The sequence below is a fragment of the Puma concolor genome, chromosome B2, assembly GCF_028749965.1.
Source record: "Puma concolor isolate L17-30 chromosome B2, mPumCon1.1.hap2, whole genome shotgun sequence".
Lineage (NCBI taxonomy): Eukaryota > Metazoa > Chordata > Mammalia > Carnivora > Felidae > Puma > Puma concolor.
This window is the reverse complement of record NC_141671.1, coordinates 123,086,974-123,105,571: the sequence shown is the minus strand read 5'-3', so window position 1 is coordinate 123,105,571 and position 18,598 is coordinate 123,086,974. Positions and strand designations below refer to the sequence as shown.

Genomic DNA, 18,598 nt, shown 5'->3' with positions numbered 1-18,598 from the left:
GTGATTAAAGTCAGTGGAAAAAGACAACAACCCAATCCAGACAGGACAACTAATGGCCCAGACAGGACCACTACTCCCCTGATGGGGAGAAAGGTTTGCGTCACCCTATTAGGTAAAGCACCGTGACCAGTTGAGGTGCTTCCTGAAAACAAATAGGTAGTGGCATAAAATAGTTATAAATACCAGCCGTGACTATGCGACCAGTCACAGAAACAAGGACTATGACTGTCATGAGTATTCCTTCTTTATTTGTTATGAATATGCTTGTGTTTCTGTACGTGTATATCAATCTCTTCGTTTTCTTCCCTCTCTTGTCTCTTGTCCTGTAACATAAGATGTGGTGACTGTATACCCACAGTAGTTAATAATTGTGAACTTTACATTCACAGTATTTACATTATAGGATACGAAGAAGAATAAACATCCCACAAAGACTTTACATCTTCTGGGGGAAAAGTTAGTAGGTTTTCAGTTCTATGCAGGATAGTTGCATCGTGTTAGGTGGCAGCATTGACCTTATTATTGTCTTTATGTGGAGATTAAACACAAATTAATAAGATGCATGTGGCTGCCAAATTCACAAGAGGTGGACTTGTGATAGTTAATTTTATGTATCAGCTTAGCTGGACCACAATGCTTAGATACTTGGCAAAACATTATCTCAGATGTTTCAAGACAGTATTTATTGTATGAGATTAACATTTAAATCACATTGAGTGAAGCAGATTGTCCTCCATGGCATGGGTGAGCTTTAACCAAACAGGTGAACAGTTGAATAGTGAATAGTCTTAACAGAACAAAAAAACTGACCTCCCTTGAGCAAGAAGGAATTCTACCGGCAGATGGCCTTCAGACTTTAGCCGCAACATTAGTTCTCTCCTGGGTCTGTAGCCTGCCCCCCACCCTATAGGTTTTGAACTTCACAGCCTCCACAGTCACATGAGCCAGTTTTTTAAAAATAAACTCTCTCCCTCTCCTCTCTCTGTCTTTCTTTCTCTCTCTGTATATACACACACACGTAGACACATATATGTAAATATGCATACACAGAGATACGAAAATACAATTACTTACCAACTTGGTACTTGTGCATGTGCCTCGCCACTCTGACAACCCAACGGTCATTCTGCCGTGGCTGCAGAACTACACGCTAGGCACTGCACAATAGGGACCCCTTCATCGAGGCCTTACCATTGCGTAGAGAAGGATATTTAAATGTTTTTTTCTTAATGTTTTTATTTATTTTTGAGACAGAGAGAGACAGAGCATGAGCAGGGAAGGGGCAGAGAGAGAGGGAGACACAGAATCGGAAGCAGGCTCCAGGCTCCGAGCCATCAGCACAGAGCCCGATGCAGGGCTCGAACTCACAGACTGTGAGATCATGACCTGAGCCAAAGTCGGACACTCAACCGACTGAGCCACCCAGGAGCCCCCGAGGAGGATATTTTAAAAGAAAATAAAGTAGGGGCACCTGGGGGCTCAGTAGGTTAAGTGTCTGACTCCTGACTTCAGCTCAGGTCATGATCTCGTGGTCTTGAGATGGAGCCCTGTGTCGGGCTCTGCACTGAGCGTGGAGCGTGCTTGGGATTCCCTTTCCCTCTCTCTCTGCCCCTCCCCTGCTCATGTACACACACACTCTCTCTCTCTTTCTCAAAATAAATACATATTAAAAAAAAAAAAAAAGAAAAGAAAGTAGAAGTGTTTTGTAATAAATGTTCATTCGGCTTTCTGGCAATATGAAGGTTATGAAAGACTTTGTGATTACAAGATAGAAAGCCCTCCGTGAGGTGGCCAGATTATCCTGTGTGTCCTCAGGCTGGATGAGAGGTTCTGAAGCTCTTGGGGAAAGTCGGTTGTATGACAGCATTCTTTCCTATAAACCAAATTCATATGGTGTCATTAATGAAGAGAGTGTTCCCTCCCTTTATTCCTACGTATCTACAAATACAGGTTGACATCTTGCTACCAACATATACTGAGGATACATCTACTTTTAAAGATTCTGCAGGACAATCACAGAATGCTGGGAAGAGACCTGGAGAGCACTAGGCTGTCTCTGTGTCTGAGCTGTGCTACTCTGGGAAAGTTAGCTTGCCATTTCTTTAACCTCTGAACAAAGGGGAGTTCTCCTTAGTTAACGGCCAACGTCTCATGAGTATGATCAGTCCGCACCTGCAAAACCGGGGAGGTTCATGAAGGGAATAGGCCTTCACCCAAAAGCAGAAGCAAAGAATCATGGGGCCTAATGGATTCTCATTTTAAAATTCTATTTTAATAGAATTAATAGGGAACAAAGGAGAATTTAGGGAGCAAGTTTAAAAGGAGAGAGAAGAGAGGATACATTTTTCTGACTCATTGGAAGATTATCTGTGGTCCTTGGAATAAGAGGCAACACTGGCATTTTACCAAGATGGACAGATGAAAGCCTTAGATGGCCCCCCTCCCGATGGTAAGAGTCTCTGAACTTGACAAAGTATCCATTGAATGTGGTCTGTAAAAAAGAGTATCTACTTCAGTTTTCTTGAAAAATGGTTATTCACTATGATTGTTTAATGACCTCCTTGGACTAAAAGCACAGCCTTGATTTCAAAATCTTCCTTGTACATCATTTATAAAATTTAGTGCTTTGGTTTTCTGAAGGAATTGAGTAGCATAATATGTAATATATAATAAAATACCTAAATTCAAGAGTTTTCCTTTTTGTTTGGTTTGATTTTGTCTTGCTTTTTATAGTGAGGTGTAAAGGCATTGCTAAGAAAACGTACCCTTGATTATGAGATGAAGGGAGGAAAACCATAATTTATTGAGAAACAATTATGTACCCAGCAATATATAAGGGGTATATTATTAAGTTGTTTCATTTATTAAGCACTTCCTTTAGGCCACACACTCTTCCGGGCTTCAGGGATACTATGAAGAATCAAACAAATATCATCCCTGTCTTACAGAGGCTACTTTCTAGTGCAAGGAGATAATGAACCCAAGAAAAATGTCAGATAATAAAACTAATATGCAGATCATTGAAATAGGGTGAGTGGCAAAGGATGGCCAGCTGGGTGGTTTAGGTCCATTGTGTAAATGAGGTTTACTCTAAGATCCGAATGGCAAGAAGGATCCAGCCATGTGAGCACCAGGAGGAAATCATCCCAGGTGGAGACCGTGGCATAGACAAAGTCCCAAAGGCAGACACAAGACTGGCTTTGTAAAAGGAACAGAGCCAAGATGGCGTCAGCCTGGAGAACAAACGAGAGTGGGAAGAGGGAGCTGGAGAAGGGCCTGATTAAAGAATGTTAGGTAGGCAAGAAACATCAATGTCACTCATGTGGTCTAATCTTCAAAGAACTCAACAGTCCAGAGAGACACTTGAGATGTAAATAACTAAGCCACAAAATCCTTGACTAAAGGCTACAATGAGGGGCAGAAGGGAAGGGCTCCAAAGGAGTAGCCGGGCACTATTACAGGAGGTGGTTCTGGGCATCCAGAAGTTCCCTTCAGATTCATCTTTTCCCAGATATCACAGCACCGCACAATATTACAGCTACAAGAGGGCTTCCAGCTCATTCCTCACTCGAAAAAGTGGGTATTCTAAATGGTTACACCTGCCCAAGGCTGTCTCTTAATGGCATAGCTGGGTCTTAGAAAAAGTAGAAATATCTGAAAGCTTATCTTTGCTTTTGGGAAGCTATTCAATTCAGCTAAAGAAATATGGACCATGCCCTCCTTGAGTGTGGCAATGCTGTCCACCTTGGATATCTTTGTTAGATCCAGGACTCAGCACACTGCCTGGCACAAAAGCAGTGCCCCATAGAGGTCTGAAGGACTAAACATAATAGGCCACACACAGGCCGTTGGAGTTTTCTCTTCTTTCCCTGAGGACAGGTGGAACGACCCAGGGAAAGCATCTTCTGTGTTGACTAGCCTTGCAGGACCTGCTTTCAATGACGCCACCCTCTCAATAGGCCCAAACATACATTCTATTGTTTTCCATCCACCCTGAGCAACTAAAAACTCCTCTGGGTTAGCTTTTGGCTTACTGTCTGCTTTTTCGATTTAAACTTTAGCCTTTGTTTGATAAACAAGTGTTTATTCGGTTATCAGGGCATCTAGTTCCTTGATCCAACCCATTCTGGAGCATTGTCCATGGGGAGACCAAGAGAGGAGGAAGAAGTCTGAAGAACTAAATGGATCATCTTTTCAGGCCCTTGGTGGAATTGCCATCGCATGGGCCTGTCCTTGGCCCAGCAGATTAAGTGGCTCATATTCTTCATGTGCTTTAAGCACAGTACATAACCATAGTTGTCGTGATTTGTGGGAGCCATTTGAGTTGTATGATATGTTCTGTTTCTAGTTGTGACATGTGTAGGGTAGGGGTAAGGAACACAGATGTGCCCTGTTTTCCATGTGAGATTCCAACTTACTAAATTCTCTATTTCAATTATTTTTTTTGCAATGTATATCAAGTTTTAGTATCCCCATTATACAGATTTTCAAGGTTAAGACAATACCTTGTCTAAGGCGTCACAGGTAATGAGCCTCAGCTGTAGTGGATTAACGTGGACCACAGAGAGCCCCACCTTCAGCATGTTACTGAAACTTCAGAGCCTGTTGAGGAAGGTGACATAAATGTTTATGCAGCTTACATTCAGGGTTGAAATCAAAAGGAAGTTCACTTGGGGCGCCTGGGTGGCTCAGTCTGTTAAGTGTCCGACTTGGGCTGAGATCATGACCTCACGGTTCGAGCCCTGCGTGGGGCTCCGAGCTGGGATCCTGCTTTGGATTCTCTCTCTCTCTCTCTCTCTCTCTCTCAAAAATAAACATTAAAAAAAAAGTTAAAAGAAAAAGAAGCTCCCTAACTGCTTTACATTAAAATTATGCCAATCAACCTTCCGCCAACCATGTGCTCCTGGTTTTCCCATGTTGGTTACTGTTACATTAATGTTATTTTGTTACTGCAATTTGTAGGCAAGTTTCACTGGAAACAATCCTTGATGGGGGGAGTTTCTGTTGTTTCTTCCTAGATTAATTATAGGGTCAGAAATGGGAGAGATTTGGGGAGACATTCATACTGAGCAAATTGAAGCTTTCAGGTTTCACTTAAGTTTGGCAAAAGATGTCTGCCAGAAATCCAGGCTCCTTATTTGTTCTTGGCATTTATAGAGGAGGGGGGTGAAAGATTGCCCATTATCCGGTCTGCATGTAGGTCACAACCTTAATATGTGTGCCCCAAGAAGGATTCAGCCTGCAAGGAAATTTCAAGCCCTGTGCTGCCTGAATGCCAGGCTGGGCTGTGAGATTTGAGAGGGAGAGTAAGTGCAGGTGTGGACTCCCCATGGATAGAGCCAAGGAAGGAGGTCTGAAGGTCAAAGCTCTCTGGCTTTCCTTGCCTCAATATCTGGCATTTTATCATTACATTTATCATTTCTTAATTCTCTGGTTGAAAATTATTTTTTTAATGTTTATTTATTTTGAGAAAGAGAGAGAGAATGAGAGCGAGTGGGGGAGGGGTAGAGAGAGAGGGTGAGAGGGAATTCCAAGTAGTTTCCATGCTGTCAGCACAGAGTCCAATGCGGGACTTGATCTCACGAACCGTGAGATCGTGATCTGAGCTGAGATCAAGAGCCAGACAACCAAGGTAACCTGAGTTACCCAGGTGCTCTGATAGTTGTTCTTTTTTTTTTTTTTTAATTTTTTTTAAAGTTTATTTATTTATTTTTGAGAGAGAGACAGACAGTGGGCGGGGGAAGGGCAGGGACAGAGGGAAAGAGAGAATCCCAGGCACGCTCCGCACTGTCAGCATGGAGCCCAATATGGGACTCTAACTCACAAACCATGACATCATGACCCGAGCCAAATCCTGGAGTCAGAAGCTTGCCAACTGAGCCACCCAGGCAGCCTGCGCCCCAATAGTTATTTTTTTTTTTATTTATTGCTCATTCGATCATACTATAGCAGACATTTACAGCATCCCAAAGATGGGGATACGGTGAGTTTTCAGCCTGTCGTAGACCCTTTGGCTAGATTGCCATTCCTACCGTGTCAAGAGCGACCACCGGCTTCCTTTCTTTGATTTGTCTCCTGACTGAAGTAAAAAATTCACTACAAAACCATGCCCCCATCCTCCCACCAACTTTATTGTTGGGCAGATGGGTCTAGAACATTGGAGTCATTTACTGTCTCTGAAAGATTGCCAATCCCCGTGTTAGATTACACCTATGCTTGTCTAAATGTTCATGCATCTTCCAACTACATAAATCTCCCATTCCAGTCTCCAATGCTCCCTTACATGTTTGTGCGTGCAAATTTGTTCATTTTTAATGAGCTAGGGGTACTTAAAAAAAAGCAAGTATCCTTTGAAGGATTAAGAGTTGAGTTATGAATCATGTGTTGGTTTGAATGAACTTTCCAAAACACATCGGAATATGTCTCGCTAAAAGCTTTGGTGGAATAATTTTCCTTGTGGCTTTGAATCCCTTCTCAGTCTGGCTCAACCTACCTTCGTGGGGAACTTCCCACCCGGCCCTCCCCATGTGAGCTCATGTTCATCACTGTACCTCCTGCGTCTAGCGGTGTCTGAAGCAGAGTTCTAGAAGAATCTGTTGATCAGGACCAAGGAGCTCCAGCTGTATCTAGAGCTATACTAGACACAAAGATACCTATGCAGGCTAATGCTTGGCAGTCCTTTAAATGAATGCATTTTTAAGACATTATCAATTCCGTGTATATCAGGGTTGGAGAGGGGGAGGCAGAGAAAGGGAGAGATAGACTTGTGCCTCTGGAATCTTTATCTCCCTTGAAAGTGCTATTTCTCCACTGCAGCAGCAACAGCAGCTCTACACTGTGCTTGTGTGTAAGGTCTGAATATGGACCATATTTCCACAGCGTTCCAGAGGTGCTAAATAGCACCTGAGAGTTAGTCACTCGTGCTATTTCTTCTGCCTAGCATGACTTTCCTCTCTTGTTCCCAGCTGAATCTTCCAGGATCAGCCCAAACATGATTTCTTTGTGGCGACTTCCCTCGATATGCACATGGTTGCTGCTGCTCCCCGGTAGAACAGTCCTCTCTCCGCTCTCCTGTGGTAGATCGTCCCAACCTCTGTTTTAACACTTATCATGGGGTAACACTCCTCCTGGTGCCTCATCATTCACACGTATGCTCCCCACCGAAAATGACAGCTTCTATGCATTCAGATAACTGGATTACTCGTATGTGTGTCCCTTGATCTTAATATTTATACTTACTACTTAATAAATCCTTATTAAATGCTTGCATGTACAAATGGAAGGTGGGGGAAGAAGGGAGCAAGGGAGGCAGGGAGGGAAGGAGGGCGAAAGCCAGGGAGCTAGAGAAGGAGAATCAGGTCAATACCTCCTGCGGGCGATTAGCTGAGAGCAGGGCTTTGAGGCAGTTGGCATTAGGGGAGAGGAGGGCAGAAGGCAATATTCCAGGGTTTTCAGGACCACAGCGTGTGCCAGTGCTGTGTGTGGGAAGTGGAGAGGCCCAGCAGTTCACTCCAGTGAGAGAGAAGGGTTATAGGAAGGAGATACATTTGGTCCCAAAAGCAAGTTTTGATACTTCACAAGTTTGCCTGTCATCGGCTCAACTCCGAAGGAAAGCAACCAAAATTGCTTAATCCTTAATAACTTAAAAGTGCTGCTAGAGAAAACAACCTAAAGCCTCCCTACTAGACAGCTACGTGTATATTAGTTAGCAAAACCCTATTTCAAGGTTCTTAGAGTGTGTAGTCTTGTTTATTCAAAACCGCTGTCTTGGGGCGCCTGGGTGGCTCAGTCAGTTAAGCGGCCGACTTCGGCTCAGGTCACGATCTTGCGGTCCGTGAGTTCGAGCCCCGCGTCGGGCTCTGTGCTGACGGCTCAGAGCCTGGAGACTGTTTCACATTCTGTGTCTCCCTCTCTCTCTGACCCTCCCCTGTTCATGTTCTGTCTCTCTCTGTCTCCAAAATAAATAAACGTTAAAAAAAAATTTTTTTTTTAAAAAACAAACAAAACCGCTGTCTTGGAAAAGAACTAAGCCCTGCATAAATAAAGCATGTAGTTTTGTGGGTTTTAACAACACTGAACACTATTATTCTAAGTACTGTGTTCTTCTCTTATCATCTATTCGATCACATTCTCATCTTCTTTATGCATTTCACTTTTGACAATTATGAATACAGAACATAATAATCACTACAGAACCTGTGATCTATAGACATTTAACCACTACTAATTACTTACCTAAAATAGCCATTATGAATAAACTCATTTTTTATCCTTTTCTGTTTGACGAATACTGTAAAGAAAAAAAAAAGGCATGCGCTCGGTGACGATCTTTAGCAGAAACTGATTGACTTAGTTGCTCTCTGAAGTAATAGTTATGGTTTTGGGTGTTTCCGTGTAATTACGTTGGTGATGCTCCAGGAAAAGGATTCTATGAGGATCAATGAATGAATCAATACGTATGGGAACCTAAACTGTGCACAAGATTGTTCTAGAATATTTGGCACTTTGGACAATGCAAAACAATTGTATTGCCCTATTATCGTGGAAGGTACTGTATCTAAGGAATGAAACGACTATGGTCTAGCAGAGACATTTAAGAAGTAGCCCAGGAGGGGCTATAACTAGGTCCTTGTAAAAATATTTTCAAAATATTTACTTCACTATGTAGAGAAATATCAGGAATTTCCTTCCTGAACCCTCAAATTAAATGAAAAGGGTCATATCTTAGCAAAGCCTTCAGGTTTTAGTATTTACAGCCCCTCATGAAGGAAAATTAAAGTAGAACTAAAATGATTTTTCTGAAGCATGAAAATACACACGCATTGGAAAATGATTTGTTTCAGTGCAAACTTTACATCTGGGTGAATCATTTCCATTTGAGTGTTTTGATTGCAGTTTCCCCACTATGAGGCGTAAATGAGATTACTGGCTTGGGGGAGTGGGAAGGTAATTAGCCTATCTCCTATCAAGCCGTCTATATTTTCTTGGACTGCACAAGGTGTTACAGAGAAACTCTCTGGAACTGATTAAACCTCAGGAGAAGTGGGGGGAAATCATGCACTCCGGAGCGGTTCTCGCAGAGAACGCGATCGCCCTCTGGGTTGCATTTACAAGCTGAATTTGGTGACTCAACTCTGGCCACTTCGCCGCCACCGGGGAGTAAGAGGAAAGGGGCCGGATTCCTCCCGGTAGGAAGACTATCGGGACCAAAGAAAGAGGCTGGCGACGGGAAGGAAGAACAGACGAAGCGTTTGAATAGCGACCACAGGGCAACCCTAAAGCCAGTGCATAGTTAACAGGCGCGCGTCACGCACCGTTCCCTCGTCTACCTACCCGCCCCCAACCCCCCTACCGCATACCCCATCCACCCGCCGCTGTGTGTCACCTTCCTGTTCGGAAGTCTTCGTAGGTTGCTGGGACAGAACAGGGGGCGCCTGCTCCACCCTTCAGGTATCCGGTTGGAAGAAAAGCCAGTCTCAACAACTTGATTCTCTACGTTAAATGATAAGTTTAGCAGACCATCCGTCTCCAAGCGCCGAACATTAGGGTAGGGGGAGGAAGGAGAACATCAGACGTCCTTTTTCTGTTCCAACCACAAATCATATGGTTGTGCCTCTTCTCTCTTCCACTTAGAGCCCTCTAACTTGAATTCCACGTTCCTCTTGGAATGCATGTGGCAGAGCTTCTTTGAAAAAAAAAAAAAAAAATGATCCCCGTGCATGTGTTTTGAATTTTTTTTTTTTTTCTGGACTGATTTGTGATGATCATCAGTCCAGTTACATTTCTTGTGTGTCTTGCTGGGGGTGTAATAAACTCAGGACGCTGATGACTGTAATTTTCTGAGTGATGTTGCAATGGAGAGAATAAACGGCCCAGTGTTGAACTTTGCAGCTTGCTCCCTTCCTGTATGTAAATTGCCTTTATATAAAGTGGGGTGCATAACAGAGCAGGACAGCTGCCTCTGACTCCTGCTCCCTATCATCTCAGCTTCCAGCCTTATCAGGCACAAAGCAGGGAGACTATTCCAACCATAACTGAGCTCTACCTTCAGCCTCCAGAAAGTAATCCCCAACGTTCACATCCTAGGCAACCTGAAGAATGAAAGAGGAAGCTATAAAATCCCCTTTGAAAGGTTGGTGTGATTTTATTGCTATAATTTGGAGGGAATGGAGAAAACGAAGACGCTTTAGAGGATCTGAGATTACTTGGCCTACAGAAGGCGTGGGGTGTGGAGTCGCAGGGGAGGGTCTCTGATAAAAGTTTTCTCAACTCCGTGCTTTAAGAACAAACACGCAGAAATCTTGGTACAGGTCGGTGTTTCCTGACAATCTGTGCCAAATTTGCTGTCTTCAAAGGGGACGGAATGGTGTGGGAGCAGGGCCCGGCTGGGCTAGTTGGAGTGGAACCTGACGCGGGGGAGGGGGGGGGCACTGGCAGTAACAAAGTCATATTCTATGAAGGATCCATGGAAGAGGAAGCAGTAATGGGCCACTTAAACTGTGAATTGGAGTTTCCTAAACCTTGCTTTAGATTGGAGCATCAATTTCAGGCATCTCAGGCCTTGAGAAGTGTTTTAAAGAGTGAGTCCCGGGCAAAATTTCCCAGCCAGTCTCTGGCAGAGAGAATGTGTGTTCCCTTCCCAGTTTGGGGCTGTTGCCACTGAGCAAACCAAGCAGCAGCTGAGGCTACAGGTCATATTAGGGCAAATGAGGTGCTTGTGCCTGCAAAACAAATCCCTGCCCGGGACGAAAGAAAAAAACCGCTTCACAGGCTATTCTTGGTTTGACAGCTGGTATTTCGGAGTGTGTCAGACCCAGTATGTAACTCAAAAATGGCAGGGCCCTTGGCAGTGAGGGGTCACGGCAGGGCAGCCGCGGCCAGCACCAGCAAGTGCCAGGTACTCGGCCCTACAAACCTTAGTTCCCTGCAGCCGCCTCCCGCTCCCGGCCCAGTCGCTGTGCTCTCGGCTTCCCCGCCAGCGCTGGCCCGCGTCCCCGCGCCGGCGGTCGGGCTGCAGCAGCGCCCAGGCATCTCCCAGCGGCGGGGTTACTGGAAGGCACCGCGCCGCTGCTCTGCAGGCCTTCCCCTCTCTCCACTGCTCTCTGGAGAGCGGACACCCGGCTAATCTTTCACGCGTCCACGAGTCCCCGTTTACCCGGGACTCGAGAGAAAGAGCAAGGTGGTTAAACTGTAAGAAGACTCCCGGGTCAGCGCTGAAATAAACCGGAGGAGGGGTAGGGAAGACGAGGACAGACTAAGGGTGTTTAAGACGATGTAATGCGACCTAGCGGAGTTTTCAGGTGGGAGAGCGGGACAGGGAATCCGGGAGTCGCCGATGCCCGGGGTCACGCCAGGTCGGCGCCTTGCGCGGAGCCACCGCTCCCCTAACGTGCCACTACCTCACGTGTTCATGGCGTGGCGGAGATTAAAGATGCAAGAAAAATTACATGCGGAACGGACAGAATGTTCTCAAAGATTAGAGGGGGAAAAAAAAGTGAAATGCAGATTGTACTTTTTTTTTTTTCCCTTTAGTGCAGCGACGAATTTTATTTCCGCCCCCTCCCCTACACATTCCTGACCTCTCCCTCCCCCTTCCCTCTTTCTTTCCTTCCTTCCTCCGCTTCCAAGTTCTGGGATTTTGCAGCCTTGCTTGGCTTTGGCCAAAAGCACAAAAAAGGCGTTTTCGGAAGCGGCTCGGCCGTGCACAAGGGCCATTTGTTTGTTTTGGGTCTCGGGGCAGGAAATCTTGCCCGGCCTGAGTCACGGCGGCTCCTTCAAGGAAACGTCAGTGTTCTCCTGTCGCCCTCGCCCGCTGCGCGCCGGCCGCCGCTGCCCATGGGGGAGATGCAGGGCGCGCTGGCCAGGGCCCGGCTCGAGTCCCTGCTTCGGCCCCGCCACAAAAAGAGGGCCGAGGCGCAGAAACGCAGCGAGTCCTTCCTGCTGACCGGCCTGGGTAAGCGCCGCGGCCGCCACGCGGGGACCGTCCCGCTCCGCCGCTAGTCGCTCGGCTCGGGCGAGAGGGGCCGGGGGTGGGTGCTCGTCCTCAGGGTGGAGGGACCGAGGCCGGCCGAGGTGGCGGCGGGAGCGGGGGACGCGCCGGGCGTCCCGGCCCCACGGCGACCCGGCAGATCAGGGCGCGCGGGGCCGCCCTCGGCACAGAGACACCTCGGGCGGGTTGTGCGCGGCCACCGGCCGGGGGCTGCTAGGCTGCCGGCGGGGTTGGGGGGGGGGGGTGGGGACGGCCGGCTCCGGGACCCGGAGGGGATCGCCAGTGAGGGTGTGACAAACCAGAGCGGGCACAGAGCCACCGGCTCGCCGCGCGCCGGGCGGAAAGCGCCCCAGTGCCGCGACTCTGATTTCCCAGCCGGGTGGAATAAATGAGAAGGGTGGAAAATTACCCCGGACTCTCCCTGCCCCCGCCCCCTCCGCCTGCGGTTTCCCTCTGTCCCGCGGGGTCGCTGAAAGAGGCAGATAACAGCCCGGCGGCCGGGCCTCCCGGGCAGTCCCCGCGCCCCCCGCCCCCGCCGGGAGGGCTTGCCCTCCCGCCCGGGACCGAACCGCTCGCCGCCGCCAGCCACACAGCGGTCGGGTGGGCCGCGCGGCCGCCGGGGGCGGGGCCGGGGGCGGGGCTAGGGCGGGGCCGGGCGGTGCCGCTTCCTCATTGTGGCGTGAGCCCCGCCCCGCGGCGGCTCGGGGCGTATAAAGCCGGCGGCGCCTCGCGCGCCTAGTGTTGGCTGAGCCGGTGTCTCCTCTGTAACGTCTCCCCGTGCTGTCTCTGCGGAGATGACAGTGAAAACCGAGGCTGCTAGGGGCACCCTCACTTACTCCAGAATGAGGGGAATGGTAGCAATTCTCATCGGTGAGTGTAGGAATTATAGGGACTTCTAGGATGTGCGAAGTGGAAACTTTTTTAAGGTCACGCGTCAAATCAGTGTGTGTGGCGTCGGCCGTTGCGAAGCCATCTAGACGTTTATTTATTTCTCCTTTAATTCACAGCTTTCATGAAACAGAGGAGGATGGGACTGAACGACTTTATTCAGAAGATTGCCAATAACTCCTACGCATGCAAACAGTAAGTTTGGGGGAGGACTGGGGGAAATAAAAAATAAGTAGCCTAGCTTGTTTATCAGCAGTGAAGACACACTCTCGTCGGGGTGTCGATCAGGAAGCCGAAGACTTCCCCGAGGGTAGGATCCCTTTTCTCTCTCCAATTCCAGTTTAGAACATTTTAAATATTAAAACTCATTTGCTGATTTGGCCTGGAAGAGAGAGCTGCAAGGTGAAAATTTTCCTGTTTGCCTAATTCACCCCGTTTCCATGAAAAACAGCCCTCATCGCTGTATTTTAAGTGGGCTTATTATTTTCTTTGGTAACTGAGTCATTGATTTGGGTGGTTTTAAGTTTAAACACTCGGACCTGTCCGGGAAAAGTCGAGCCCGAACCTTGACTACTGGTGTCGGTGTGCCCCCTTGCGACGAGTCTGGGAGGTTCTCAGTTGTTCCTTTCTCTGCAGCCCTGAAGTTCAGTCCATTTTGAAAATCTCCCAACCTCAGGAGCCTGAGCTTATGAATGCCAACCCTTCTCCTCCAGTAAGTATTCTCTATTTGTGATGCTTCCGTGGAGGCATCTTGTAAATGAGTCAGTTAGTATTCCTACCGTGATGGATTAAAATAGCATTTTCTAGAAATTAGTCTCAAGGTAGGAATGCCTCAGTTAATGGCATAACAAGTGACATAAGCACTTAAGTATTGAGTCAGTGCAGTATTTTAAAAGGCATGTTGCATAAAAGTTTTATCTGGTTACAACATTACTGTGTACCATTTGCAGACTCCCATATGAAATATTACTGTGTACGGATGAAAAGTAGTTTTGATTGTGTTTAGGATGTATGATGATTGTTGTCTTCCTTTGAGGCAAAGCTATTAAAAGAAAACGTTTTCTTTTCCAGCCAAGTCCCTCTCAGCAAATCAACCTTGGCCCGTCATCCAATCCTCATGCGAAACCATCTGACTTTCACTTCTTGAAAGTGATTGGCAAAGGCAGTTTTGGAAAGGTAATTTCAGATCTGAAGACCTCATTTTTGATGGTCTTTCATGCACTCGTCTGACATTCTCAGTGGATGCGGACAGCAAAATGATTTTTTGAATTGAAATTTTAGGTTCTTCTAGCAAGACACAAAGCAGAAGAAGCATTCTATGCAGTCAAAGTTTTACAGAAGAAAGCGATTCTGAAAAAGAAGGAGGTATGAAATGTGATGGATTGCAGTTGGAGATAAGACATTCACTGGGTGGTTTTACCTTAGAATTTTGGTCCCACGTTGAAATTTGCCACTCAATCTTAATTGTCCTTTTTCTAGGAAAAGCATATTATGTCGGAACGGAATGTTCTACTGAAGAATGTAAAACACCCTTTCCTGGTGGGCCTTCACTTCTCCTTCCAGACCGCTGACAAATTGTACTTTGTCCTCGACTATATTAATGGTGGAGAGGTGAGCGGCGGGAATGGGAGCTAACCTTTGGGTGTCTGTGCATAGCATTCTTGTTTCCAGTTTGAGAGGAGAGGTTTTAAATGATATGTAGGGGGGAAAAGTTACCAGAATTAGCATTTCCTTTAACCTGAGAGTTTCATATAGTTAAGAGACTATTTAGGGCCGCTTCCTGCAATTGTTCTCTTTAGCTATATATGTCAAGTCTAATGAAACGCATTGTTACCAAGCCTTGGCAACCCAGCTGACCTTGTCCTGTCTCCTACAGTTGTTTTACCATCTTCAGAGGGAACGTTGCTTCCTGGAACCACGGGCTCGTTTCTACGCTGCTGAAATAGCCAGTGCCTTGGGTTACCTGCACTCTCTGAACATCGTTTATAGGTGAGCTGCAGGGCTCTCAAGGTTACCTTCCTGGGTACAAAGAAGACATAGCCCTAGCCTTTGACGGAGCCTTAAGATAATTTGTATTTACGTACAGCTTGGTCACCTAAAACCGGATACCCCAGCATGTGAGCCGCCTTGTCTCCGTGCCACGAGGGAACTGGCCAGCTAGGATTGTGCCTAATCCAGAATAGATTAGCAGAACAAGGACTCCCTTTTTGTATTCACTGTACAGCCTCAGTGAATTGAAAATGCTTCTAATACCCCAAGCTATTATTTTCCCAGAGGATTTCTTATGAAGTGAAATTAACTTACACAACTACTTTTTTTTTTTTTTTTTTTCCTTGCAGAGACTTAAAACCAGAGAATATTTTGCTGGATTCACAGGGACACATTGTCCTTACTGACTTTGGGCTCTGCAAGGAGAACATCGAACACAATGGCACAACATCCACCTTCTGTGGCACGCCCGAGGTAAGAGCGCTCTTGATTTGGGGACTGGTCTGTGTCCCTCCTTCCAGGGGGAGGCAAGTGCAATAATACTTAAACTACCGGAAGAGTAGATCATTCTCAGAGATTTCTCAGTCCCATTCAGCGCAAGTAAAACACATTTGCTGTTTGATGCAGCATGGGAAACCCCAAGGCCTCATGTTGCTTTCATTAAGACAAGCTGTTTGCAAAAGCCATGGCATAAAAGGTTTTCAGTTCCCAAGTAGGATAATCTGCTGGGTGCCCAACAGCTTCCTAAACATCAGTACAGCTAACTGGCCCGTCAGCCTCCAAGCCCAGCAGTTTTCTCAGGAAGTAACGTAAAGGCATATGTCCTGCGGGTGGACCCAGGGTCTCTCAGCTGTCTCAAAGTGCATGCCTGGTCTTGGGATTCCTGGTTTCGCGGACTCCTGAACACTGTTGTCCTGCTTTGTGTTTCAGTATCTTGCACCTGAGGTGCTCCATAAGCAGCCTTACGACAGGACTGTGGACTGGTGGTGCCTGGGGGCCGTCTTATATGAGATGCTGTATGGCCTGGTGAGTAGCACGTTGAGAGTCATGGACTATTGCCCTGGCTTGATAATGCTCCCCAGAACGTAGTCCTCTTGAAACCCAGACTTGTCTGGGCACACAAGTCCCATCTGGTCATTGTGTCTTGCCCTTTATGAAGAAGCCTATTGGTTATTTTATAGGTGTTTTAGAGCAAGCTCTTAGTGAATTTTTTTTTTTTTTTTTTTTTTTTTTTTTTTGGTAAACTCGCATTTTCTAGATATGACCACACTTAACCTGCATGAGGAAAAATGTGGCTTATTAATGTCTCCTCTCTGATGAGGATTGCGAAACAGACAGTGAAAAATCCAGGGCAGAGAAACCCCATTAAGGGAAGGGCTTTGTCGCATCTAGCATACCACAGTGCATTTCTCTCTTGGTAATGTCTGCTGTACCAAACCCCCGATTAAGCGCTGATTTCCCCTGTTCTTTCAGCCTCCTTTTTATAGCCGAAACACAGCTGAGATGTACGACAACATTCTGAACAAGCCCCTCCAGCTGAAGCCCAACATTACCAATTCTGCCAGACACCTTCTGGAGGGCCTCCTGCAGAAGGACAGGACCAAGAGGCTGGGCGCCCAGGACGACTTTGTGAGTGCCTTCTCCCTGTTCTGGGCGGGCTGGGAAGCACCCTAGACCTCACTGCCCTTCTCGAATTCCACCTGTCTAACTTAACCTCCTGTTTCTTCTCGACAGATGGAGATTAAGAATCACGTCTTCTTCTCCCTAATTAACTGGGACGATCTCATTAATAAGAAGATTACTCCCCCTTTTAACCCAAATGTGGTGAGTGTCTCTTTCTGCCAAGTATGGGAGGGCCCAAAGGGCATTTCTTTAAGTCAGAGGCTGTGGTGGTGGAGGGGAGGGCCCTCAAGGAACAACTTGGGTCCTTTATTCACAAACCACAACCTTCCCTAGGTGAAAAGTGGAATTTTTGTCCCAGCCAAGCTAACATCACTTCTCACCACAGCTCCCAATTCAAGTACCAAAAGCTAAAAAGCGAACACCCTCCGCCTTATTTAAACTTTGTGTGCCCTTTGGCTTCTGTGCTTGAAACGGATGGCTGTTACGGGAGTTTCCATAGAGTGCCCTGAAGAGTCGAGCTCCGGGGTTTAAAGCCTGAATGAGGATTTCCCTGCCCTGTACCCACCGTGAATTCTTGACGCTGAGTGTTTGGTTTGGTTTTGTTTTCCTGCCACAGAGTGGACCTAGTGACCTGAGGCACTTTGATCCCGAATTTACCGAAGAGCCGGTCCCCAGCTCCATTGGCAGGTCCCCTGACAGCATCCTGCTCACAGCCAGCGTCAAGGAAGCGGCCGAGGCCTTCCTAGGCTTTTCCTACGCACCCCCTGTGGACTCTTTCCTCTGAACGGTCCCGGGGTTGGTCGTGAAGGATTCGTGTGTGTGTGTGTGCGTGTGTTAAGTGTTCTAGTTAGCCTTCTGGCGGGGCCGCCAGCTGACAGGACGTCTTAAAAGAGAATTTGCACATCTCTGGAAGCTTGCACGTCTTGGCAATCTCATTGCACACTGTTCGCCGGAAGCTTTTCGAAGAGCACATCCTCCTCTCAGTGAGCTCATGAGGTTTTCATTTTTATTCTTCCTTCCAACATGGTGCTATCTCTGCAGTGAGCGTTCGCGTGCCGCCGTAGACAGAGGCAGTAGTCTTATTAGGACGACGCAGCTCTAAGGAGGGTTTTCTGAGGGTCTGTCTGGGCCGTGATGTCGAATCTGATGAAATGTGCCTTTTCTGATGAGATCGTGTTAGCTCCAAAGCTTTTCCTGTTGCAGAGTGTTTCAGTTCTTTTTCTTTTTTTTTTTTTCCCCTCCCCTTGTGGATTTACTGTGTGAACAGTGGTATGAATGTGGTATGCTTGATCACAGATGGATTTCGTTATAAGCATCAATGTGACACTTGCAGGATACTACAATGTGGGACATTGTTTGTTTCTTCCATATTTGGAAGATAAATTTATGTGTAGACCGTTTTTTTCTTCTGTAAGATACAGCTAATAACTAAAATTTATTGAAAATGGTCTTGCAATGACTTGTATCCAGATGCTTAAAGAAAGCATTGCTGCTACAAATATTTCTATTTTTAGAAAGGGTTTTTATGGACCAATGCCCCAGTTGTCGGTCAAAGCCTGGTATTTTCATTGTTTAAAATGTCACCTGTAAAATGGGCATTATTTATGTTCCTCTTTTTTTTTTTTTTTGCATTCCTGATAACTGTATGTATTGTATAAAGACAGTCTGTACATTGGGTTATAACACTAGTATATTTAAACTTACAGGCTTATTTGTAATGTAAACCACCATTTTAATGTACTGTAATTAACATGGTTATAATATGTACAATTCTTCCCCCCCCTCCCCACCACACAACTTTTTTTTGTGTGCGATAAACCAACTTTGGTTTGCAATAAAACCTTGAAAAATATTTACATAAATTGTGTCACGTGTGTTATTTCTGTATATCTTGGTTGTGGGGGGAGGGTAAGCAATAATGGGTCCATTTAAAATTTTAAAACCTGGGAAATGCTGCTGTGACTTCCAGCTCGGTGGTTTGCTTCCAAGAGCGTCAGGTTCAGACTCCAGGGGGCTACAGAGTGGTCTTATGATGTCAGTCGTTCATAAACCCATCCAAATAAATCCTTTTCCATAGACAAATGCATTTCACAAGGAAACCATGAAGCA

The 18,598-nt window shown here is 46.4% G+C and overlaps 1 protein-coding gene and 1 long non-coding RNA gene across 5 annotated transcripts in view; one reads left to right on the top strand and one right to left on the bottom strand.

The window, feature by feature from the left end:
- The window catches only part of SGK1 (serum/glucocorticoid regulated kinase 1), a 113,539-nt gene extending 95,188 nt beyond the window's left edge, over nt 1–18,351 (top strand). The window contains exons 1-12 of one of the 4 annotated variants that reach the window (XM_025925323.2): nt 9,967–10,132; nt 12,997–13,072; nt 13,514–13,589; nt 13,949–14,053; nt 14,159–14,242; nt 14,357–14,488; nt 14,754–14,866; nt 15,217–15,340; nt 15,797–15,892; nt 16,340–16,495; nt 16,601–16,690; nt 17,106–18,351. In XM_025925323.2, the coding sequence (XP_025781108.1) occupies nt 10,099–10,132; nt 12,997–13,072; nt 13,514–13,589; nt 13,949–14,053; nt 14,159–14,242; nt 14,357–14,488; nt 14,754–14,866; nt 15,217–15,340; nt 15,797–15,892; nt 16,340–16,495; nt 16,601–16,690; nt 17,106–17,273 (1,254 nt within the window). In that variant the 5' untranslated portion in view covers nt 9,967–10,098 and the 3' untranslated portion in view covers nt 17,274–18,351. Of the gene's footprint in view, nt 1–9,966; nt 10,133–11,641; nt 11,954–12,713; nt 12,860–12,996; nt 13,073–13,513; nt 13,590–13,948; nt 14,054–14,158; nt 14,243–14,356; nt 14,489–14,753; nt 14,867–15,216; nt 15,341–15,796; nt 15,893–16,339; nt 16,496–16,600; nt 16,691–17,105 lie in introns of those variants that run through there. The other 3 variants (XM_086707919.1, XM_025925322.2, XM_025925325.2) reach the window with 3 other exon arrangements.
- On the bottom strand, nt 2,811–9,955 carry LOC147581222 (uncharacterized). Its single transcript, XR_015251557.1, has 3 exons — nt 9,386–9,955; nt 8,236–8,290; nt 2,811–4,602 (listed from the first exon to the last, which is right to left on the bottom strand). It is a non-coding gene; the product is annotated as an uncharacterized LOC147581222 (long non-coding RNA).
- Nucleotides 18,352–18,598: the final 247 nt, after the last annotated feature.